The 19,454-nt window shown below is 37.6% G+C and overlaps 1 protein-coding gene across 4 annotated transcripts in view; it reads left to right on the forward strand.

The window, feature by feature from the left end:
• LOC126175086 (DNA polymerase subunit gamma-1, mitochondrial) overlaps positions 1-19,454 on the forward strand; it is a 150,172-nt gene that overhangs the window by 83,045 nt on the left and 47,673 nt on the right. For all 4 annotated transcript variants that reach the window (XM_049921626.1, XM_049921628.1, XM_049921629.1 and 1 more), the window contains exons 7-8: positions 3,308-3,468; positions 5,981-6,209. In XM_049921626.1, the coding sequence (XP_049777583.1) occupies positions 3,308-3,468; positions 5,981-6,209 (390 nt within the window). The remainder of the gene's footprint in view (positions 1-3,307; positions 3,469-5,980; positions 6,210-19,454) is intronic.

Consider the following 19,454-nt stretch of genomic DNA (forward strand, 5'->3'; position numbering starts at 1 on the left):
TTATACTGTGGCTATGAAACCCATGCGCTGAGTGGTTGTTGCATCACTGTACTGTAAACCGCTGTTGAGTTCACTGTTTGAAGTTCACGAGTCCTATTTTATTGTGCTTACATACAATAGTCCCCACACGGGCCACCAAATGTGACGTTCACTTGCTTTATTTTTTTGTTGATTGTCATTTGTGTCAACATACTGCGTTGCTACACTGGCTGAAAAATGGGGTTTGTAATTTCGACACTGACTTCTTTAAATAATGTTGCCAACAAGTGCACAGTTGCATTTCACAGTTTTTTACTTATCACTGTTCACCCCTCCCCCCCCCCCCCCCCCCTCCTCCCCGCACCCCCATAATACACAGTTAAATATGTGGCCAGTGCTCTATTGATTAACTTTCAATAAGCTTCATTGATAGTTTGCAGGTGAACATCTGCATACTGCTACAATAGTTTTCTATTGAACATCTGTGAGCAGTAAAAGCCTAACCACACAGTTCATTGTTCTCTTAGAATAATAAAGTACATATGGAACAGACACTGTCATTATTTTAACACATGGCCTAATTGTGTTACACTTATTTCGCAGTTAATTTGATGCATTGTTGTTGTTTTAACCATACAGGTTCCTTGTCTGAAACTCGGCCCTGGACTGACTGTCTTGGGACAAAAAATCTGGCCCTTATATAATCTCACAATATTAGGTACTGAAACTACACATTGTTCGAAGTTTAATTTACAGAAATTACAATTAAAACTTAACTCATTAAATTAACTGAATACATTGAAAAGTTTGTGCTCTTTAAGTTTCTTCTACTACAATGTTTAAGCCAAATTATTTGTTTAAATCATGAAATTAACAAATATCATTAAGCAAACAATACTTTTGACAAAACTGATAATTACTTTGGAATTAATTAAGGGCTGGCTTTACTAACATGTTTTTGAATAGAGCCTAATAAATACATAAAGAATACAATTAGTTGTTCATCCAAATGTTTATAATTAGTAAAGAATTTATATTTGTTTATACGTCAATTTAAGTTACAAAACAATTACTGGTTTCATCCCATAACAAAAGACACTAACTAGGCATAATCGAAATAAATTATAAAATCAATTATATACATAAAACTAAGCACAATATTAGATCTTGTGTTATATTCTTTAAAACTGAGGGCCAACCTTTCTCTTTTATGCAAATGCAGATTATACTCACATGTGTTAATGGTAATTAGTCACACATGAAAAAATGATTTTTAAGGAGGCAGATGGCAAAACAAGAGGTGAAGTAAAATTATCCCAGCATGCTTCGTCACACTGTCTCACTGCCTTCCCAACCACTGCTTCCCTTTCATGCCCCTCGACTCTTATAACTGCCATCTGGTTTCTGTAAAAATTGTAATGGCCTTTCGCTCCCTGTGTTTGACCCCTGCCACCTTCAGAATTTGAAAGAGAGTATTCCAGTCAACATTGTCAAAAGCTTCCTCTAAGGCTACAAATGCGAGAAATGTATGTTTCCCTTCCTTAATCTATCTCCTAAGTTAAGTCATAGGGTCAGTATTGTTCTTTGAGGTTATCCAGGTCCAGCTCCTTTCTGCAGTTTTAATCTACAGTTCGTAACCAATAAATTGTGGTCAGAGTCCACATCTGCCCCTGGAAATGTCTTGCAATGTAAAACCTGGTTCCTAAATCTCTGTCTTACCATTACATAATCTATCTGAAACCTGTCAGTATCTCCAGGCTTCTTCCATGTATACAGCCTTCTTTTATGATTCTTGAACCAAGCTATGATTAAGTTATGCTCTGTGCAAAATTCTACCACACGGCTTCCTCTTTCATTTCTTACCCCCATTCCATATTCACCTACTACTTTTCCTTCTCTTCCTTTTCCTAATATCGGATTCCAGTTCCCCATGACTGTTAAATTTTCATCTCCTTTCACTATCTGAATAATTTCTGTTATCTCACCATACATTTCTTCAATCTCTTCATCATCTGTGGAGCTAGTTGGCATATATACTTGTACTACTGTGGTAGACGTGGGCTTCGTGTCTATCTTGGCTACAATAATGTGTTCACTATGCTGTTTGTAGTAGCTTACCTGCGCTGTGATTTTTTTATTCATTATTAAGCCTACTCCTGCATTACCCCCATTTGATTTTGTATTTATAACCCTGTATTCACCTGACCAAAAGTCTTGTTCCTCCTGCCACCAAACTTCACCAATTCCCACTATGTCTGACTTTAATCTATCCATTTGCCTTTTTAAATTTTATAATCTACCTGCCCGATTAAGGGATCTGACATTCCACGCTCTGTTTCACAGAACACCAGTTTTGTTCCTCCTGATAAGTGTGAATCATCTTAATTCACACAGGACGTGAATTTATGTGAGGTGTGTTAATAGGACACACATATTTTGATCATGTCTATATTATTTAGATGTGCAATTCCTACAATTTTGTACATACCTTCATAAAGATGGAAAATCTTGCTTGTTTCCTTGTTTAATTGTGAGCTAGGATGAAAGACTTTTACTAGCACCATGTCATTCAGTTTAAAATTTGGGGTGCTTGCTTTTAAATTATGTTCTCACACTTGACATTGGGCTTATTGTTTTAAATTCCTCTCTATCTTTCCTTATAAACTGCTATTTATTATCTCTTTTATTTATTGCCAAGAGAAGAACTTTAACATTGGTGGAAAGCAGAGAAAAAAGGGACATACTCTGAGTAATGTAAAGCAATAGAGAATAGTAACAAAGAAAAACAGCACAGGGTTGTGAGATGGAAGAGAAGCCAATAGGCAAAATCAAACAACAGAAAGTCCACGATGGAATAACAATATGAAAAGGAGAGAATGCTAGTCACAACAAAGAGAAGGCATTGAGTCACAACGGGCACAATGAGAAAGAATGATAGAAATATTTCAGACTTCAAAGTCCTTCTTCAGAAGTAGAAAATACACACACACACACACACACACACACACACACACACACACACACACACACACTGACCACTGACCATTGTCTTCAGACGACAAAGCCTGTGGCTAGGTCATGGCGCCCAGAGACAGTTAGCCATGGTTTTGTCAGTTGTTGGCCTTTGTCTCAAAACTGCAATATTTCTATCAATCTTTTTCATTTTGCCCATCTGCAACTCAGTGCCTCCTCTTTCTGGTGAGCAACTTCTTACCTGAGTTTTGTGTGCTATTTGACACATTGTTACCTTATTCACACTAATTTGTTAAACATAGTGAGCCTGCTATTCATACAATTTCTGTTGATTATTTGAACTGCTTTTTACTAGACGTCAAAAACCGAAGACATGCCTATCCCATTGAAAGAAGATGAAAGTGAAGAAACTGAGCACTCTGTATTATGTAAAGGGCACGAAGATGGCAAAAGTTGTCCACCAGAATGGTATCATGGCACTGGAGTATGGACAGGAATTGAAGTGGAAGGACACTGGTCAGTATCTTATTTTAAGGATTTTTCAACTACATAGATATAATTATTCTGCAGTTCACACCTAAATGTTTTGAAGAGGCAGCAAGATGCTACAGCAAACTATATCTACTGTCAGCTGTTGGTTAGCGCATGGAAAAAATTAACACCTAAACATTTTTGTGAAAACTCTGATTACTATAATTTCATCATAATTCTAATTCCTCTTTTTGTAAATATGATCCAACAAAGTATTGTGGCATGTGGTGGAGAAATATCTTGGTCGATATTCAGGAAAATATTGTGCTGCAATGAAGAAAGCCTTTGTTTCAATTATTGCCATCCCAACTTGGTTCTCATATTAGTGACGCACGCACACTCGTATATTTTGTGATAACACAAAACAAACTGCTGTTCTGTGAACTTTCCATTGTCTTGTGTCAATCCTATATGGTAGTGATCCCATACTGTGCAACAGTACTCTAGAAGAGGACAAACAAGCATAATGTATGCAGTTTCTTGAGTGGTTTTGTTGCATCTTCCAAGTGTTGTGCCAATAAAAGGCAGTCTTTTATTCACTTTCCCAACAATATGGTCTGTAATATCATTTCAATTTAAGTTGTTCCCAACTGCAATTCCTAAATATTTAGTTGCATCTACTGTATATAAAATTGTGTCATTTATCATGTGACCGAAACTCAGTCTTAGTTTTCATATGGGGGGGATTCTCACTTTTTATTGTCTAAGGTCATTTGCCACTGTCTGGAACATTCATACATCTTGTATAAATAATTTTGTTTTTCATTTGGGTCTTTTGTTGACTTCACTAGATGGTAAACAATAGTGTCATCTGAAAGCAGGCTGAGAGGGTTGCTCATATTGTCTCCTAAATCATTAATGTGTATCCATAATAGCAAAGGCTCTGTCACACTTCCTCGGGAATGAAAGATATAATGTCATTTTCACTGGATGAGATCCTGTTAATCTCAGAATAGTGTGACCTTTCTGAGAAATTCATAATCCAGTTGTGTAGCTGAGATGATATTCCATATGTCTGTAATTTAATTAGAAGATTTGTGACACCCTGCCCACTCGTCGCTTATAGGGTGCGTAAAGGATGCTGCTTTCTCAGGTAGCTATACAGCAGTTCAAGCAAATCTCATTAATGGTTTTTATTACAGTAAATAAGATTGACAATACTTAACTTTGGATTTATAATGAGTTGTCGCAAATGATGGGCGACATGCAAACAGTCAATGTCCTTCACTATATACAATGGCGATGTAAGCATTCACACTCACTCATATGTCACTGCTGTCATTAATACCACTGCTCATTTAGGCCTTTCTGTTAGTGTCCACCTTCTACTCTCCGGCTGAGGCTGGCAGAAGCCGCACTTACCTTCTCCTCAGGTAGAGGCTGCTCCTGTCGTGGTGCATTCCTAATCGGAACACCATTGGCTGACGTCGTCTTACTGCCTTCTCTGCTCTTGCGTTCATCATCTTCATGCCGGTGCTTGCGGTTACGCCGGAACGAGATGCTTGTGAGGAATGGTATATTACAATCTGCTCCAAATCTAGGAACATGCAAACAGCTTAGATCCCCTGCTGGTATCGTTCATTATTTTGTACAAGTAATGCTGGGTGTGTTTCACAAAAATGATTTTTCTGAATCAGTGCCAGTTATGTGTCAGTATCCCATTTTCTTGTTCAAGTGCCTAGAATAAAATTTTGGTTTATGTAGTGTCAACATACTGATGGAGGATAGGACCAGCAACTTGGGTATTAAATTTTTATTTTCTTCCAATATCTGTCACAGCTGTGGTATTAGTAATTTCGTTGTGGAGACTAGGTTTGGACCATCACGTCTGTTTTCAATCCATGGCCGTAGACGTAAGTGTAATCATATAGTTCCCTCCAATGTACATGTGAGTAACCAAAATATTCATTATTTGTCACTACTAATCATTACTTTAATACTAAACTAAACTAAATTAAACTCTGTCTGAACAGGCCTCGAAGGCCCAATGGGACTGGCCAGCTGCCGTATCATCTTCAGCTGACTGGTGTCACTGGATGCGAATATGGAGAAGCATATAGTCAGCACACTGCTGTCCGCCGTTGTCAGTTTTCGTGATGGAAGGCGCTAATCCTCAAATCATGTAGCTCCTCAATTTGTCTAACAAGGGCTAAGTGCACCCTGCCCACCCACACCACAAGGCAGATTGGTTGGCCACCTATTCAAGTGCAAGCCAAGCCCAACAGCACTTTTGTGATCTGACGGGAACTGGTGTTACCACTGCGATAAGGCCATTGGCCACTTCTTTGTTTGGAACAAAATTGTACTGCACACTAATAAGAAGTTTATCATTTTGCATTACTGAAATACAGAATGATAAACTTCATATTAGTATACAATACAATGTCTTTACAAACAAACACAGTGTTACAGTTACAGTTATTTGATGAGATTTATCATTCTCTCTCCCCCTTCCATTTTTGTAATTTTGTCTGAACTAACTCTGTGCATGTTACAGGTTTATGAAGTTGCCTCACAAAGATGGAGCATCAGCACGTGTTGGCAATCCTTTGTCACGGGACTTCATGGGGAAATTTGCAGAACACGTTCTGACTGGTGACTGGAAAGGAGCGCAGCGTGTCCTAGAAGTGGGCCGAATGCTCACCTACTGGCGTAATAACCGCGACCGCGTGCTGGGCCAAATTGTTGCCTGGCATTCTCCCGACAGAGGTGTTCTCCTTCCACAGGTACAGAAGCACTGTGTTAGTAGGAAGTTACATGCTGCTTAACGTGTCAAATTTCATGATATAGCATGAGAAGTGAGGTGAACATTATATACTAGACAACATAAAAGTTGCAATATTCTTGTTTGCTTCAGAACTCTATGACTGTATGGAACTTCAGTGATGAGAAAACACTGGAACGAAGCATAGTTTTGTCGGACAATCAATTTATTTTTCTTTAAGTAGTTTAGTACCTAAGCTATCTTCAAATTTCACATTACTAGTGCGGTTAGCACATTTCGAATGAAGACAGAGCATTCTCTTTTAAAATGATACTGAATATGTAATGCCTTTTGATACTGCGTGCAAAATATGTCAGTTTCACAAGAAATGTATACCACCATCTGAACATGAACTCACATCCCAAACAAGTTATGGGAAAAAAAGTTTGTTCAAAAAATTTATGCCTTCTTACTCTGTTTATAGAAAGGGAAAACATATATAAATAGTAAATAAGGAGTATTTTTCTTATTTCACATACTTGCACCTTTTTGGAAATTATGACTGTTGAAATGTTTCTTAATATGTCAGATGGTTTCTTGTAATTGTTGATCGTTTTGCAAGTTGTCAACCAACTCATGGGGTGGAGCAATGAGTACATACAACTTTGTTTTGGTGTTCAGAGACTTAGAGGAAACGTTTTGGTTGATTGGTGTTACTTTTGGCTATTATTTTTTTAGTTTGTAGTGGAATTCATTGTTTTGAAACTTTGATAGATTAAGATTGTGTTGCAAGCTGGAACACAAACCCGTGCCTTCCATGAGCATTGCTCTTATTTTCTGAGCTACCCAGGCTTTACTCACAGCCCCACTGTAAAGTTTTGGTCTGCCAATGGAAGCTATCATGCATACCATGCTGAACGAATCAAATGTAGTGGAAAAATATAATTTGCAACTGCACTGTGTGCACAAGTCTTTTGGGTTTGCCATTTAAACTATTAGCTGGTGCCAGATTGTTATTAGATCAACATATGAGCCTTCAACCCCTCTGAGATCAAAAATAAAACAGGAACAGATTCCAAACTTTGTTCAAAGAAACTTGTTGTGCTGGACCGAGCTGACTAAGTTTCTGTCAGTCAAATTTTCACAGCTTCTCTGAGCACTAAATTCTAGAAGATCCTACACACCAAACTTCTTAGAATATTCAAAGTATGGGAAAGATGATGGCAGGTGGATGCTTGCAGATAGATTTCAATGTGGGTGGGTTTCCAATCAACTGAATACCTCCAGGAAGTTAGTACTTCCAGAAACTGTGAACATTGTCCTTTTTTGTTCTATAGTGAACTTACTATTCTACACCTAAATACATAATCCACAAGCCATTGTGCAGTGCATGATGGAGGATACTTCATTCCAGTATTAACAATTTTCTGTTCTATTCCATTCTTGTATTGAACAAAGGGAGAAATGGTTATCTGTCTGCTCTGTACGTGCCATAATCTCCCTTTATCCCATTCTCATTATCCCTACGTGATATGTATACTGGCTGCTGCAGAACTGTCACACAGTCTTCCTCTAATGCTTCTTCTAGTACTGGTTCTCAGAATATACTCAAAAAGGTCTCACAAGAACAATGTCACCTTTCTTTCAAACATTCGCCCATCATGTATAGTAAATTTTTATATGGGCTGTAATTACCTGTTACGAACCTATTGGTGCACTTCTGAATTTATTCAGTGTTTGCTATCATGTGTTACCTGATAAGGACTTCAAATACTGGCAAAATGCTCAAGAATTCGATGCACTAGCATCTTGTATATAATGTCTCCAGCAGGTACACTACACTTTCTCAAACCGTTCCAACAGACCACAGTTTTCCATTTGCCTTAGTGTTACTGATTTTACTTATTCATCCCATTTCACAATACTCCATAGTATTACTCTTAAATATATAAAATGATGTAACATCTCCAGACGCTGTTGGGTCCTTTGTCTTAGTTGTGGGTATTATATTGCATTCGTCACTAATAAAGGTAGTTGCTATTCATTAAACAAAGTGAATTTTTTCATGTCTTTTGTATTCCTTTACAATTGCCCAATCACTAAGCTGTCATGCAGACAACAGCATCACCAACAAACGATCTGATGTTGTAGCTGATCCTGTCGCACAAATCAGTTCTGTATCATGAGAATATTAGAAATCGTATTATGCTCCATTAGGACATACCAGACATTACTTATGTTTCTGTTGAACATTATTTGTCCACAGTAATGTAGTGGTTTTTATTATTTTAAAAACCATTGAGCAAATTATATGTCTGTAGAGATACTTCATATTAGTATTTTGATTATTAGTAAATATTGTGGTATTGTGTTGAAGACCTTTCAGAAATGTAAGAGGACAGAATCTACCTGATCCGTTAAATTTCGGGCATGCAGCTACATAAACCCTGTTTCATCTCCTGAATTTCTGCCTTATACCTTTCAGCCATCTTCAAAGTGAGCTGACAGACCAAAGCCACAGCTCTCTCTCTGTCCATTTAAACCCACAGACTGCACCATTGCACCTGCGACTACAGGTATATAAACAAGACATACTGACATTGATTGGTGGTAAAGAAATATGCATAAACTTAATCTGTTATTAAATGATTGCTCCATGCTTGGATATTGATGAATGATTATGAACTGTGCTGTGGTGATGTCTTTGGGGGTTTCCATGGAATCCGGCACTTTCGTTAATAAACTCACAAAAATGTCAGAACAATGCAGCTCATAATGATACAATGGTACCCCAGCATAGATTGACCACGTAACCCCAGATTCAGTTTCTGCATACTTCTTTGCCACCATTCAAAGTCTCTGGTGCTTGTGTATGTGGGGCTGCATGCACAATAGCACAATCCGCCGGTTGAAATGTGTGATGTAACTGCTGTAGCTTCAGTTGTCACCTCACTCTGAAGATGGCTGAAAAGAATACGACCAAAATATTAGGAGAAGAAATAAAGTTTATGTGGCTGCACACCCAAAATTTAATTGATCAGTTAATGCACTGCAAAAACATGAAGCTGCATAGAATCTACCTATTTTAACTACTACATCTACTGTTTGTCATATACTGGGTGTCCCACCTAACTTTGCCACCTCAGGTATTTCCACACTGAAACAAAATGCGGAAAATGCAGTTGGCCAGAGATGCCTCTACTTCAGGGACTCACACAATGTACAGCAATGTAGTATCGCTACAAGTAAACAAACATCACTTTCAGTACAAAGTTGTTGTTTTTAGGCACATGTTTGTTTTTTCTACCAAAATTAAAACTTGAGGTACAATTAGTGATGGCAGACTTGGTCTCACTGTTCTAAACAGTATATGTTCTGAAATACTTTGGCTTTAAATAATGGAAATGGTGCCACAGTTTTCACTGTAATGCCATAATGTTGGTGGCTTACACTGTCTTAAAGCCTGCAGCAGGCAACCCTTGCTCTGTGTATTATGACAGAAACTGTGGCGTCATTGCCATTCTTAGAAGTCTGTGTATTTGAGATGGTATGAGATTTAGAACAGTGAAAACAAGTCTGCTGTCACTAATTGTACCTCTAGTTTTCATTTCCTTAGAAAAAAGCATTTTTTGTGTTGAAAGTGATAAGCATTCCTGCCTGTTAAGTGAGCCCCTGGCTTAGGTTGTGACGTTCGCCTGCTTTATTTCTTCGTTTATTCTCATCAGTGTTGACGTACTGTGTTGCTATACTGACTGAAAAATGGGGTTTGTAATCGACACTGACTATTGTAAATAATGTAGCCAACAGGTGCACAGTTGAGTTTCACAGCTGTTTACTTTCGCTGTTCACAACCTTCCCAATAATACACAGTTATATATATATAGCCAGTGCTCCTATTGTTTAACTTTAGATAAGCCTTATTAATAGGTTGCAGGCGAACATCCACATACTGCTACAATAGTTTACTGTTAAACATCTACAAGCAGTAAAAGCCTAACCACACAGTTCACTCTTTTCTTAGAATAATAAGGTACATATGGAACAGACACTGTCATTGTTTTAACACACAGCCTATTGGTGTAACACTTATTTCACATTTAAGTGGATGCATTGTTGTTGATCTAACCAATGTAGGCTCCTTTTCTGAAACTCAGCCATGGACTGACTGTCTTGGGACCAGAAATCGGGCCCATATATATCCTCACAATAATAGGTGCTAAAACTACACATTGTTCAAAGTTTAATTCACAGAAATTACAATTAAAACTTAACTCATTAAATTAACTGAATACATCAAAAAGTTTGTTCTATTTAACTTTTCTTCTACTACAAAATCCCCATATAAAATATTTACGTACAATGTATTCCACATTTGCACAACATATCCACAAGTTACACTTTTAACAAAAATTTTGTATCTTCATCATAAGTGATGTCCTTTTTGGGTAAGCAAAGATTACATTTCTTGATACATATCATTTTATACAAGTCCTGTCTTGCTTAACAAAAATTTAATCCTCACAGGTAAGAAATAAGTTAAAGTAAGCTCTCTCTCTCTCTCTCTCTCTCTCTCTCTCTCTCTCTCTCTCGCTCCCTCGCTCCCTCCTCCTCCTCCTCCTCCTCCTCCTCCTCCTGCTTCTTCTCTTTTTTGACAGAAAATTTCACTTGCTCAATGTTTAGTATTTTTCACAAGCACTTTCACACTTTTAATGAGCTTTTACACTTTTTCTCACCAAGTTGTCACACCTTCACTAGGTCCAAGTGGCAGTTATAGTTCAATTCTTTTATCTTGGCGGCTCGCACATGCCCACACAGATGCGGGAGACTGCTGCGTTGCCAGTTGCGCACGCCAAGAGAAGCAGCGCCATAGTATAGTATAGTTTACAAACTTACGTTTCAGGGGGAGCGCGCAGTTTATGCAGTAAAGTCACCGCGGCTGCATTAACCCTTTCGCTGTTACAGAGAGGTGCTCCCCGCATTCCGCGCTGTGCGCGATTTTGTCATTACTGCACTGCTCAACTGTGCAGACACATGGTGTTCAGACTGCTTTGAAACACTTATCATTCGATTTCACAAAAACTATTTGGCCCAAAAATTTGATTTTTACACATCTTCTTGACTGATACCTTCTCCCCATAAATGACTTAATTTTGTTTCGATGTTCAACACAGTTATTGTGCAGCATTAAATGTAGTAAACCATTGCACAAAATTTTGAAGAGTTTGCAGAGGTAAAAGTCCACAGCGTATACTTTCCATATGGTCAATTTTAGTTGCCACTAGAAATTTCAAAAAATTATATTCAAACGAATAAAATTCATGAAGTAAGACACTTCGATATTGTTTTTAAATAAAGAAAATATTTAGTATCGAACAAGGTTTGAACTCAGAACCTTTTGCTTAGCAGCTAAACACCTTAACCATTACGCTAACACAGCTCATCATTCAACAGAAGACCTGGAGGACTTTGAGGAATCACGCAAAATACCGACAAACACTGTTGGTATGACTATGAATTACTCACGTTTCGTCGAAGTACAATAGGAAATAAACAATTACCACTGTTCTTTATTGCGAAAAAGCGGTTAGTGAAAATGAATTTCCTTGCTATCGCCTGAGTAGTTATTGCTTGTTTGGTTTAATTAATTAATAGAATATGAAGCAATTGGTATAAAGAATGCTTTTTCCAAGTTTTATTTTATAAAAAGTCTGCTATCAAGACATTAGTTTTGTTCAGTTACTTTATTTATGACTGAACGTTTCTAAAACTGAAGACACTCATCCGTGCTCTGCACTGCAGTCGAGCTCTGGCAACGTCGTTCTCTGTTCATTGGCAGACTGTGTTTTGTGACATCAGATGCGCAGAATGAACCTAAACTCGGCCGCCGTCATAAATGACGTGCACTTCAGTAAGGAAATGCACAGCTATCAGTTCCCTTGGGTGTGTTCTCCTCTGCCACAGTATATGAAAAAAATTAGACAAAATACCCTACTTTAGTACACTTTCTTTTTCTTCTAACATAAGTATAAAAAAATGGTTTAACACTAATGGCAAATGATATATCACTACATCATAAATAAATACATAGTTCTAATAACATTACAATAATTAGCACTAAATTTAACTATAGTACGAAAAGTGTGGACCAGAAAATTTTTTTAATCAAGTGCACATTACACTACAAACAATTACTCTATGTCCTAACTCTCTGAAACTGGTTAAGTTTGAAAGACTTGTTTCTTTCCCATTTGCAAAATATCACCTTAGTGTATAAAGTATGTGCTTTGCCTCTATTAAAAACTCAACATGTGCAGTAGCATAGATTTGCTAATCATTATGTTATGAAAAAACTTAATTACTATTCAAGTCAAAATTATTGGGACGGAAGTTGTACCAAATCATCGGTCCACTTCTCTGCTCAACTCTGAGCACTACTCTCATTCAACCAGGAAATTAAATCCTCACAAAATCATTAAATGCTACCAGATAGTTGACCTCTCAGAATATTCACATCAGTTTAGCACCACCATTACCAGTTAATCAGCAAACTTATTGTTCTTCGTTCCATTATTACCACTTTAAGCTCATAATTCCTCAGAACACAAATAGAAGTTTTCAGATAATGTATATATCCGATAATGCAGCATTATATGACGTGTAAATATTGCTCTTTCTGTTAATCTCTCATTCCCAACTGCAATGTCATGAATTGCACAATATACACAGTACTCATTGTTGCCTAGTTCACAAATAGATCCTCAATACAGCTATCCCACATTTGTTTGTATACAATTATCTTTTGCGTTAATCATGACTGTCAGCTCCATTATTTTACTTACCTTTCTCACTTAGTTAACTAGTGGAGTGCATTCTCAAAAAATATCCCTAATGCAGAGACAGACTCCCTAACCTTTAAGACCCTAACATTATTCATTATTTTATTATTATTTCATTATGTAATAAATAAATACCTGCTCTGCTTATCCAATGCAAAACTGTCTCTACTGAAAAACACTCCACCGTAACAAATCCTTATGCTAAGGCAGAATTAACTCTCATTACTGATCAGACAAAATTATCACATAGAAATACTTCTATTTCACGTATATAGCCTCATTAATAGGTTGCAGGCAAACATCCACATACTGCTACAATAGTTTACTGTTAAACATCTATGAGCAGTAAAAACCCAACCACACAGTTCACTGTTCTCTTAGAATACTAAGGTATGGAACAGACACTGTCATTGCTTTAACACACGGCCTATTGGTCTAACACTTATTTTACAGTTAATTTGTTGCATTGTTGTTGTTCTAACGAATACAGGTTCCTCGTCTGAAACTCGGACATGGACTGACTGTCTCCCTACCAAAAATCGGGCCCTTATATATCCTCACAATAATTGGTGCTGAAACTACAAATTGTTCGAAGTATAATTTACAGAAGTTACAATTAAAACTGAACTCATTAAATTAACTGAATACATCAAAATTTTGTTCTTTTTAACAGTTTCTTCTACTAAAAGGTTTAAGCCCAATTATTTGTTTAAATGATGAAATTAACAAATATCATTATGCAAACAATACTTCTGACAAAACTGTTAATTACTTTGGAATTAATTAAGGGCTGGCTTTGCTAATGTGTTTTTGAATAGAGCCAAATAGATCCTTTAAGAATACAGTTAGTTGTTCCTGCAAATGTTTATAATTAGTACAGAATTTATATTTGCTTATACATCAACAGTAGAATTTAAGTTACAGAACAGTTACTGATTTCACCCTGTAACAAAGGATACTAACTAGGAATAGTTGAAATAAATTACAAAATCAATTAGATACATAAAACTAACCAAAAAATTAGATTTAATGATAGATTTGATGATGTATTCTTTTAAAACTGAGGACCAACCTTTGTCTTTCATGAAAATACAATATTATACTCACGTATGTTAATGGTAATTAGTTAAAAGTGAAAAATTGAATTTTAAGGAGGCAGATGGCAAAACAAGAGGGGAAGTAAAAATATTCCAGCTTGCTTCGTCACAAGGTGCATCACTGACCAATTGCATGTTTCACATTTTGTTTCATTTCAGAAATATATGAGGTGGCCAAGTTAGGTGTGGCACCCTGTGTAGTGTAGAATTAAAGCAAACTGTTCACATGAGTGTGTTTTTTTAATTCATTCCAATTCTTTGAGAGAAGCTTATTTTCTCCAAAAAAGTATTATAATGTTTGAGCATAGAATACGTTTTTGGGCACTGCAGCAGACTAGCCTTTGCATTGTTTGTCTGTGATTCCATGCATGTGTTCATTTACAAAAGATTTGCCACCACCATAATTCAGTCTGCCAAATAATGTACACCAGAAGACTACCAAAAGCAATAGATACCTGGCTGGTCCAAAAACAGTGAGGAGTTGTACCAAAACTTTCTCAAAAATGGTGATCAAGAAATAGCAGATGAACAACTACACAGTTTAGATGCAACTAGACATTGAAAGTGGGTGGAAACAGTAGAAAGCCTAAATTTTCTGACAAGCATGGACCTCGTTACGGAAAGTAGGACGCAGGCCCCCCCACATGAAGAAATGAGACAACAGTTAGTCGGAATGCCATTCCTTCACATCTAGTAGCGACACCCAGAACACCAAACACAACAGAGTCAAGGTGAAATTAGAACTCAAAACCCTAAAAGCAAAAGCCACAGAAGCCAACCAATCCTGTCACTTTACTTGTGGAGAAAACTCAACAGCACTTAAAAATATTAAGCCAGCTAAAGCACCATGACTTGACAGTGTCCATCCTAAATTCCTAACTAGCAGTGAGAAATACTCAAAAGTGTGAGTGTCTCATTTCTTCAGAGACATTATGCAAATCAGCAATGTCCCACAAGATTTGAAATGCCTGAAGATGATTGCTGTATTAAAACCTGGCAAACTAGCTAAGACTAAGAGCTGCAGAACAGTAGCCTGGTATCTGTGACTTACAAGCTACTAGAACAGTTTATCATAGTAGAATAAGTACAAGATTACTTGAAGCAATTTCTGTCAAACAAGCAGGCTTCCAACCAAAACAACGCTGCACAGTTTAGTTCTGTAACTCACCATGTACATTTAGGCATCATTTCAAAGGAAACTTAAAACCACAGCTGCATTCATTGACTTATCGGCAGTCTATGATACAGTGAGGAGAGAAGACATGATATACAAGCTTCTTCATACAGTTCCTTACAAACCAAACGCTTGCATAACCAACAATGAGCTGTTCCAAGTAGTCATGGAATCCAACATCAGCTCCCCAACAAAGTTAAAAAATGGTTTATCACAGGGATAAGCTTTTCTCTCCTTTTCTTCAGCTTGTACACTACAGACATGACAAAAACAAAATCAAGGAAATTTGGTTATGTCGACCCGAGAACTTCAGTGAAGTGGGAAAGTACTTCCACAAATGGAGACTCCAACCAACACCACTAAAACAGAGGTTTCTTGTTTCCACCTAAATAATAAACATGCTGGAAGATCATACAGTGTGAATATGCTATACTTATTCACGGTAAAACATAAAATGTCTTGGTATAGCCTGTGGTAGAACTCTATATTTCAGAGAGCATCTGACAAAAACAGTTGAAATATTGAAAATGAGGAACATCATTCGAAAACTTCATGGTACAATCTGGGAAGCACTGCATTCACCAAACATTCTTCTGCTCTGAGTCTTGTCTTCTCAGCCACTGATTATTGTGGTCCAGTTTTGTTAAACAGCCCATGTACACAAAAGATAGATGTCCAACTAAATAACACCATGAAAATCAAAGACTACAGAATGGTTGCCAGTACTAAGCCACATTCCACACTTTCATTTACAACACATAGACGCTCTCACAAATAGTACAATAAGATCATGAATGGTAAAAACCTACCAATCCGTGAGAATGTCAGTGATGAAAATCATAGCTGACTCGAGTCTAGATGACCACTAAAAGTAACAGCAAGTGTCACTGCGAAAGTTCCATAGACTCAAGAATGTACTGGACGACAAGGTTATAATATGCCATGTATCACCCAAAAACACCAGGACTTGACTTGCCCACACAAAACATGGTTAATGATGAAGAGAACTAGAACCTAACACGGCAGATGTGCAATTTTTTTTTTTTTTACACACACATCTGGTAAGCAACCACTCTACTTTGTTATTCCGGAGACCCACTGACTATCAGACATATCACAGAAGAATGCCCCACAAGATCATACTTGGTAGATCAGAAGACTTCCTGCTGGGAGCTCAAAATGCTCTAGATGTTTGTTTATAAGATTTTATATTGTAAATATTATCCTCTACACTCTTTGTATCATTGTTGTAGTTGTGATCTTCAGTCCAGAGACTGGTTTGATGCAGCTCTCCATGCTTCCCTATCCTGTGCAAGCCTCTTCCTCTTGGAGTAACTGCCGCAACCTACATCCTTCTGGCTCTGCTTTGTGTATCCATTTCTTGGTCTCCTTCTATGATTTTTACCCTCCATGCTTCCTTTCAGTAATGGATTGGTGATCCCTTGATGCCCCAGAATGTGTCCTATCAACCAATCCCTTCTTTTAGTCAGGTTGTGCCACAAAGTCCTCTTCTCCCCAACTCTATTCAGTACCTCCTCATTAGTTAAGTGATCTACCCATCTTATCTAAAGCATTCTTCTGTAGCACCGCAATTTGAAAGCTTCTGTTCTCTTCCTGTCTAAACTATTTATTGTCGGTGTTTCACTTCCAAACATGGCTACATTCCATACAAATACTTTCAGAAAAGACTTCCTGACACGTAAATCTATACTCAATGTTAACAAATTTCACTTCTTCAGAAACAATTTCCTTGCCATTGTAAGCCTACATTTTATATCCTCCCTACTTCGACCATCATCAGTTAATTTGCTCCACAAATAGCCAAACTCATCTACTGCTTTAAGTGTCTCATTTCGTAATCTAATTCCCTCAGCATCACCTGATTTAATTATCCATTATCCTCGTTTCACTTTTGTTGGTGTTCATCTTATATCCTCCTTTCAAGACACTGTCCATTCTGTTCAGCTGCTCTTCCAGGTCCTTAGCTGTCTCTGACAGAATTACAATGTCATGAGCAAACCTCAAAGTTTTTATTTCTTCTCCATGGTTTTTAATTCCTACTCCAAGTTTTTCTTTTGTTTCCTTTACTGCTTGCTCAATATACGGATTGAATGACACGGAGATAAGCTACAACCCTGTCTTACTCCCTTTTCAACCACTGCTTCCCTTTCATGCCCTCAACTCTTACAACTGCAGTTTGATTTCTGTACAAATTATAAATAGCCTTTGACTCCCTGTATTTTACCCCTGCCACCCTAATAATTTGAAATAGAGTATTCCAGTCAACATTTTCAAAAGCTTTCTCTAATGCAACAAATGCTAGAAACATAGGTTTGTCTTTCCTTAATCTATCTTCTAAGATAAGTCGTAGGGTCAGTATTGCCTCACATGTCCCAGCATTTCTATGGAATCCAAACTGATCTTCCCTAAGGCCATCTTCTGCCAGTTTTTCCATTCATCTGTAAATAATTCGTATTAGTTTTTTGCAGGCATGACTTATTAAACTGTTATTTCAATAATTTTCACACCGGTCGACACCTGCATTCTTGGAGATTGGAATTATTATATTCCTCTTGAAGTCTGAGGGTATTTTGCCTGTCTCATAGATCTTGATCACCAGATGATAGAGTTTTGTCGTGATGGAATGTTGTCTACTCCTAGGACCTTTTCTTGAAGTGGGTCTTTCGGTGCTCTGTTAATTCTACACCCAGTACCATATCTCCTATTTCGTCTTCATCTACATCCTCGTCTGTTTCCATAATGTTGCCCTCAACTACATCACCCTTGTATAGACCCTCTATATACTCTATGAAGATGGTGTCTGTTCTTTCAGACATATCAGAAAGAACAGATATCTTCGGTGACCATGCACCACTCTAGAATGAAATGTCCGAAAGAACAGATACCATCGGTGACCATGCAGCACTCTAGAATGAAATGATGAGTAAATCAAGACCCTACGCTGTTGACAGGCATTGATATACATCAACGGGGACATTAAGTTGGGAATGTGGGTCTCACAGGGAGCATGCAAGGGATAAATCCCTGCAGCTGCACTATCTGCTGTGCCTCGGTGGTTCAGATGGGTAGAGCGTCTGCCATGTAAGGGGCTCCTGGGTTTGAGTCCCGGTCGGGGCACACATTTTCAACTGTCCCCATTGATGTATATCAACGCCTGTCGACAGCGTAGGGTCTTGATTTAATTATCCTTTCACTCTATACGCTCCTTCCACCTTTCTGCTTTCCCTTCTTTGCTTAGGACTTCAATCTGAGCTCTTGATATTCATACAGGTGGTTCTCCTTTCTGCAAAGGTCTCTTTCATTTTCCTGTAGGCAGTCTCTCTCTTACACCATGGCATATATGCCTCTACATTCTTATATTTGCCCTCGAGCCATCCTTGCTTAGTCATTTTGCACTTCCTATCGATCTCATTTTTGAGACGTTTGTATTCCTTTTCACCTGCTTCGTTTACTGCATTTTTATATTTTCTCCTTTCATCAATTAAATTCAATACCTCTTCTGTTACCCAAGGATTTCTACTTGCTCTTGTCTTTTTTGCCCACTCGAACCTCTGCTGCCTTCACTATTTCATCTCTCAAAGCTACCCGTTCTTCTTCTGCTGTATTTCTTTCCCCTGTATTTGTCAGTTGTTCCCTAATGCTCTCTCTGAAACTCTCTACAACCTGTGGTTCTTTCAGTTTATCTCCTTAAATTCATATCTTTTTGCAGTTTCTTCAGTTTTAATATACAGTTCATGACCAATAAATTGTGGTCAGAGTCTGCATCTGCCCGTGGAAATGTCTTACAATTTAAAACCTGGTTCCTAAATCTCTGTCTTACCATTATATAATCTACCTGAAATCTTCAGTGTATTCAGGCCTCTTCCACATATACTGCCCTTTTTCATGATTCTTAAACCAAGTGTTAGCTATGACTGCTGTGCTCTGTGCAAAATTCTATCAGGCAGATTCCTCTTTCATTCCTTACGCCCAGTCCATATTCACCTACTACTTTTACTTCTCTTTCTTTCCCTACTATTGAATTCCAGTACCCCGTGACTATTACATTTTTGTCCCCCTTAACTATCTGAATATTTTCTTTTATCGCATCATACATTTCTTCAATTTCTTCATCTGTGGAGTTAGTTGGCATATAAACT

Source organism: Schistocerca cancellata, chromosome 3 (assembly GCF_023864275.1).
Source record: "Schistocerca cancellata isolate TAMUIC-IGC-003103 chromosome 3, iqSchCanc2.1, whole genome shotgun sequence".
Taxonomy (NCBI): Eukaryota; Metazoa; Arthropoda; class Insecta; order Orthoptera; family Acrididae; genus Schistocerca; species Schistocerca cancellata.